Raw genomic sequence first — 7186 nt, forward strand, 5'->3', positions numbered from 1 at the left:
CCCTCGCCCACGGCGACTTTTTGTAGCGATGCTGTCGCGCATTTACTAAACGCACGCCAGCATCACTACTAACGCGTGTTAGTCGCATTTGCAACGCGCTACTGCATCGCGACTGTATCGATGCAAACGCGCGACCGTGTCGGACGACATCGGGGGAAGAACGGAGGGAGGGCGGTGCGTGAATGGAGAACCGAGCATCAGTGCAACACAGACAGGTCGAGAGTGCTGTTGTCCGTCACATGCGTAAAATGGAGTCGTTCGACACTGAATCATTTATTATGGCAATTCAGAACCGTCCTGTAATATGGGACTCGCGTCTTCCTGAGTATTCGAATAAGATTGCAAAAAGAAAGGCATGGGAAGAGATAAATGAAATATTTGATTCAGAATTTGGAGAAAAAACAAATAAAGAAAAGAATGCTTGTGGTAAGTTATTTAACTTTATTAAATTTTATCATTATAAATGTAGATGAGTGGTGAGAATTAATGAGATATAGATGTTCCAGAATAAGTGAATTAAGTTACGTTTACAGCCCTTTCTAGTTACTTATAGCTATTTTAGGTGAAATTATTTCAAATTTTTGAATCTTGCCACGGTACAGAACCTACACCGGTGAAATAGTCAGTATATATGTTTCGGATTGCAGTACCACTTAGTTCTGATCTTCGTCTTCCAATTAAAAGTAAATTATCACTGGCAGGTGGATCTTGGAATCCGACTATACTCAAAGTGTGATCAAACTTGTACCCATCTCGCTTACGTATAAAATTGTGCAATACGCAACACGCTTTAACAATATTCGTAGCAAAATCTACATTAACGTTTATGGGCCGGTTGAAAATTTTAAATTTGTTACTCAATATACCAAACGTACATTCAATATAACGCCTTGCGCGCGTCAAACGGTAATTATATATTCTCTTCTTTCGTGGTAAATGTTTACCAGCGTATGGTCTTTGCAAGTGTTGTGATAAAGCAAATCCTTCGTCGCCAATAAACGAAAACGGTATAGGTATTCCATTGTTAGATATAGGTCTTGGTTGAGGTAAATTATAATTTCCTTGTCGTAACTTTTTTACCCATTCGCTGCTGTCATGTATTGTTGAATCTGAGCTCTTTCCATAACATCCGACATCTATATCTATGAAATTGTAATTAGCGTCACATATTGCTAACAAAACGATGGAAAAAAAATGTTTGTAATTGTAATATTCTGAGCCGGTATGACATGGTTTTATAATTCTTATATGTTTTCCATCTATTGCTCCAATTAAGTTAGGAAAATTAGCATGTTTCATAAATCCTTCAGCGGTTTCTAAATGTAATTCTTCTGTTGGCTCTGGCATGGAGATGTCTTTTACTTTTTTCCATATTACTTCCACAGTTTCCTTTACAATCGTACGTGCAGTAGTATGTCCACATTTAAAGTCCAAATGAAGATCTGTGAAATTACATCCAGTTGCTAAGTACCTGTAAAAAAAGGAAAAAAGAAAATAAAGTAATAAAAAATACATACCTACAAATATATAAATCACGCCTGTAAACCTGTAATCCTTGTCGGGGTAGGCAATTTAAGGGTGATATTCATTTTAACTCTCCGAGTCAAGATGATCCGAGCTAAATAGGGATGCCAAGGTCGTAAGGTTCTAGCTCCATTTGCATTAATTTTTCAATTGCATAACAATAATAAATTTGTATATCTTTTTTCAGCTATTGAACTCCAGAAAAAATGGAAAAGTTTAAAAGATTGCTTTAACAGAGAACGGCTGAAAGAAAAAAATTGTCCCAGTGGGTCCGGGGCTAAACCCAGAAAACAATATGTTTACTATAAATTATTGTCATTTTTACAACCTTTGACCGAAATCAGACCACCAAGTCGACCTACAGTTACTGAGGAAAACGACTCCGAAGGCTGTTTGGAATCTTTTGTTATTCCAAAATCAAAGAAGCTTAAAACAAGTGATGGCGTTGATGATGCACAAAACAAATTATACGAAATTCTAACTGAGAAATTGAACAAAGCCACGCCCGCCATTCAACATCCAGATCAACATTTTTTACTTTCACTTTTTCCACATTTTAATTCCATAAAAGAAGAATATAAACTCGATGCGAAAGCTGAAATGATAAATTTGCTTCGCAAATATAACAATATGGCACAAACGTCTGCATACACCAGTCACTATGGATATCAGTCTGGATACCAAAGCTACGACACAACTCCTGCTCGTACAAGCAATGAAAGTAGTGTGTCGCAACTAATAAATAGCTACCACTCGGCGCCAACGCCTGCTGGTGCCAATGTCAATACTGCAGGTAGTTCATTGCAACATAATGATAATGATAATGAATATAATTACAGTAATGATGATTCTACACAAGATTCTATTATCACAAACCTATATTCGCCGTAAAGTAAAAAGTAAGAAATTAAAACCTTAATTAAGTTTAAGTATGATTAATATTGAATTATAATAATTATTTTTTTAAGTTGTGATTAAAAATGTGCAAAAACTATTAAAAGATAATTAACATAAAATTTGGTTTTTCTTACCTTAAAGTTATTGTTAGTCGTTCTTCAGCTGATATACATTGTCTCATCACTGTATTTCTGCGTGTCAACTCTGGTTTTACAATGGAAAGCAATTCACAAAACGTCGAATATGACATTCTATAACAACTTCTGAATTTGAGATCATAGGATTTTAGTATTTTAAACGTTGTTACATGATGTCCACTGAGTAATCTCTCTTTATTAAATGGGTGCATCCAATATTGACGCTGCTTTCGTTGCCTGCGCTTCGGCTGCTTACGTAAAAGCAGCACCAAAGACAACGTGACTAATGTTGCCTCAACGGAGTCCATCTTGCAACTGTAGCGATCGCAGGTATTTTTGTGCTGTTACTGAATCGCGTTTGCATCGAGACAGAAGCGCGACAGTATCGCGTTTGCTTCGCGACTGAATCTAAGACCGTGGGCGAGGGCACACAGCTAGCGACCGTTTCGCGACTGTATCGATGCGGACACGCGACAGCATCGCTACTGTATCGCTACAAAAAGTCGCCGTGGGCGATGGCCCTAAATATTACCTACTTGTACAGACGCGACCCGTGAATAAAATATATGTAAAGAATTAGTGCCAATCACTATTCTTTACATATAAGTGAATGTTTTGGCGTGCATCTATACTAATATTATAAAGCTGAAGAGTTCGTTTGTATGTTTGATGACAGAAGTTTTAAAATAAATAAATAAATCCTGAACGTCACTATACCTCCAAAGTTACTATTCCTCGTGGACGAAGTCGCGGGCACAGCTAGTAAATACTTACTCTCATCATCTCTCTCAGAGATATTCGAACACTTTTTTGCTATTTTTTCTTGTAAAAACTTAAGAAATATAATGACCAAATGTACAATAATAGTACCTAAGTAATTAGTTTAAAACCATATAAGTAATCAATATTATAATTACTTACTAGAATGAATTATTATGACATCTACTACCTATCCTCACCATTTTATCCTAATCATAATACTACTTGCGTGATCAGTATAATGTATTCATTTTCATTCTAAGCACTCTGAAACTTATTTATTCTTTGGAACACCTGTAGGTACTCTTAAAATTCGAAATTATTTTGCATGAATAGTGTCAAATGTTATGATTTCGGCGCGGCGGCAACGATTGTTTTAGATTTCAAAAGAAGCCGCCGGCGCGTGTATCATAACCATGTACTTCCGAAAAGCGGCAAATTTCTTTGAGAAGTAAGTACAAAACCTTTGATGCCGCATTATCAAAGTGCCGATGGTTAAAACATAACTATGCATGCACTCAGTTTGATTTTAATAGATATTTTTTTATTCGCTATGTTTATGGTATTAGTCGTAATGCGCATAGGTCCAGTTTTTCATATTCTTCTATATAGTTTTTTGCGTCTCATAGAATTCCTAAGCGTACCTACCTACCTATACACCGAACTGTTACACCTAACTACTCCGTGAAATAGCGCTAAGTCCTAGCTGCAAGACGCAAGAGTCTTGCAGGCTATGTCTTGTTCTTGCTCAAGTCTTGCACGGTCAGTCTTGGTCTTGGTCTTGCTAAAAATACGCGGTCTTGTTCTTGGTCTTGGTCTTGCAAAAACGCAAGAACAAGACCAAGACTGCAAGACCAAGACTGAATTTGGGCAACACTAATTATCAAGTTACACTCAACATTAAAATTTGAGATTTCTGTAACTCTAACCGCTACCCTTTATGATCTTAGATAACTTTCCTCAGCGGCTGTTTGGAAAAGATTTCTGTAGCAATAAGACTGCCTTTGCATACTAATGTTTGTATAAATTAATTATTACATCTTATTTGTGTTGTTTCTGACGAATTTGTGTGCACTAAAGTGTTCATCTTTAATCCATCCATCTATTCTATGTCCGTTTCCAGAAAGCAAGGTATCTAGATTTCTGTAAAATTTCGTAATGTTCAGTGCAGTCACGCAGTGGTGGAGCTGAGTATACATGGTACACACTTCCGCATTTATTATATTAGATATAGGATAGGTAGATAAAGATAATAAAGTCTAATATATACGATTGGGTAGGTACTAACCTGTTGTAGGTATAGGATTAACTAACCGCCACGGACTGTTCAGAAGCAAGTTTCCCCATAGAAGATTAGGTAGTACCGACCAAAATGGATCGAAACCCTGTTTCAAGATTACACAGCTTGCATCTTAGTTGCACAATCACTTGATTGTATTATGGTAGGTATAGACTGCTGACCGGACTCCGATATTGGTACGTAAACTCTGCAAATCTGGTTAGGTCAGTAAGTAACTTAGACAGCAGACTTCTTAAAATTGTTCTACAGGTAACGGTAAATAATATTCCCTCTCTGCAGACTCGTATAAAAAAATATGTACATGCTTTATAAGTTATACTTCTTTGGCGTAACTAAATAAAAATCTTTACAAAAATGTTATCGTTTGCAAAGTAAACGACCCTAACAGTAGAAAAAAGGTATAATATACATTGAAAGTTTTATTAAAACGCATTATCAAGTTACACTCAACATTAAAATTTGAGATTTTTGTACAATTTAATCAATTAAATCCGGAATGAGCCCGAAGACTTTGACAATTGAAAGTGTACACCGTCAAACCTGTTTTTGAAAAACTAAAATGTCGACTATCTAACTTCAGGTTGTCGGTTTTTTCGATGACGATGACGATGTATTCCCCTCTCTAGGGGAATACATCGTCACAAAAAACTACTAGGTTTAGTAACTATCTAGTGAAAATCGTGTAAACATGTGAGCGCGTATTAGAAGTACAACTTCAAAAACTAAATAACAATAAAGATTGTCCATTTGCAACTATAGGTAATTACTGTTTATTTTACTCGACAGAAAAAACTATAACTACCCAAGTTTCCCCTGCCGAGGAGATATGCAAAGACCTTCCACTTTTAAATCCACATCGCTACAGCTATTTTTTTATAAAAATGCCTCCGCCGTACGGCTAGTGGCCATGTTTCACTCCAATACCAACCGAAGCGTCCTCTATAATGCAATCTCTACAGAGCACAATTGCAAAACGAAGTGAACAAGGTACAAGTTTAAGATGTTTTTTTTTGTTAATTTTTATTTTTGTTTTAATTAATTGTTATTTTTGCAAGCGTTGATTTATTTAGTTTGGACGTATTAACGTAATCACCCATAACTATTATTTTTATTTAAGATTTATTACAAATTATAATGTTGATGTAAGAGGTTCGAAGGTTAACCAACTTTCGGGAAAATACAATAAAGAACTTTGAAGTTCTACTTAGTCCAACTAAATGGCGTTAACTTTGGTCTAAACTTTGAAATTAAAATCGAGTCCGCCATTTCTTAACCTCAAAAATATTTATGACTGTATTTTTTTATTAATGAATAAAAACTTTTAAAATTTTAGATACAATACTATTAAAACTGCATACCGCATATAAAAATTCTAATTCGAAATTCCTTAAAAAAATAGTAGAGAAATATAATATTTGTGTCTGTCTTTTTGTTTGTTCGTTCATCAAAAAAATCCCATTAGCCCGCATTAGAGAATCGTGGTGAGTGTATGTTCTAAAACCGTCAATCCTATTCCTATATAGATGTGGCCTGTGGACACAATGGATTTTAATGGTTGCTTGGAAGCATCCGGCTCCGCATTCATCTCTCACAAGATAGAAAAATGAATTTTAAAATGTAAATTGTTGATATTGGAAAAGAGCAACTGCTGATTTTCTTGCCGGCTTCTTCTCGGTAGAATCTGCCTTCCGAACCGGTACACACAGACATACTTGACGTTTCAAAAGTGCTTATATTAGGCCTACTTGAAATAAATAAATTTTGAATTTTGAATTTTTGAATTCTTAATAATAAATAGTGAATGATGATGATGAATTACAAAAGAGAATCTGAAGTGTATTTTTCAGAAGCACTCGCAATAATTATGATGACAAGTGTCGAGTTGTTATAAATTCGACGATACAAAACCGTGAATACAGCAAACGTTGAAAGCAAAAAATAATGGCTCTTGGCGAGACCCAAGCGGGATGGCTTCACTAAAATGGATCACAGTTAATGGAAATACAAATAGGAGACAAAAGGGACGATTTGAATAGAGCGAAGCTACGTCCGAGGGCTTAATGTGAATGACAACCGTCTCTATTCCGAGGCTCATAAATTTACCAATTTATAATGAGAAAATTGTTTAATTTTTCGTGTCTTTACTTACCGCGGCTTCACAAGTTAACAATCATTGGTAACATTATTAGTTGGAAATATTACTAGGTATCTAGGGAGTTTTTGAACATTCAGTTTTTTCGGGTCCCGTTGGTAGAGATTCGAGATAAATTTATTGATACTGTATTATAATAATGTTTTTTTTTTCAGTCACACATTGACTTTTTTAGCCTCCCACGCTCTTCATTGAAAACACAATATTTTAGCCTAACAAGTAAATACTTGATACCCGCACATTTTCTAGTTGGTTGTTTTGTGTTATTTGTTAAGATCGAGATTCGTGACATACAGATGTGACCCAGCTATTTTTTTTGGATAATTCGGTGACCAAGCAAATGGACCACTTGATGGCAATTTTAAGGTTGACTGAAAGAGATCGCTGCTTAGCGTTAAGGCCGCCTTTTATAGCATA

At 35.6% G+C, this 7186-nt stretch overlaps 2 protein-coding genes across 2 annotated transcripts; one reads left to right on the plus strand and one right to left on the minus strand.

Moving 5' to 3' along the window:
* LOC120631067 lies at positions 1-3043 on the plus strand. Its single transcript, XM_039900483.1, has 2 exons — positions 1-426; positions 1712-3043. Exons 1-2 carry the CDS (start codon positions 183-185, stop codon positions 2413-2415), a joined length of 948 nt encoding a protein of 315 aa, XP_039756417.1. The 5' UTR covers positions 1-182; the 3' UTR covers positions 2416-3043.
* LOC120631066 (protein ALP1-like) lies at positions 422-2893 on the minus strand. The gene is made up of 2 exons (XM_039900482.1): positions 2556-2893; positions 422-1471 (listed from the first exon to the last, which is right to left on the minus strand). The coding sequence occupies exons 1-2, from the start codon at positions 2864-2866 to the stop codon at positions 574-576; spliced, it is 1209 nt and encodes a 402-aa protein (XP_039756416.1). The 5' UTR covers positions 2867-2893; the 3' UTR covers positions 422-573.
* Positions 3044-7186: the final 4143 nt, after the last annotated feature.

This window comes from Pararge aegeria, chromosome 17 (genome assembly GCF_905163445.1).
Source record: "Pararge aegeria chromosome 17, ilParAegt1.1, whole genome shotgun sequence".
NCBI lineage: Eukaryota > Metazoa > Arthropoda > Insecta > Lepidoptera > Nymphalidae > Pararge > Pararge aegeria.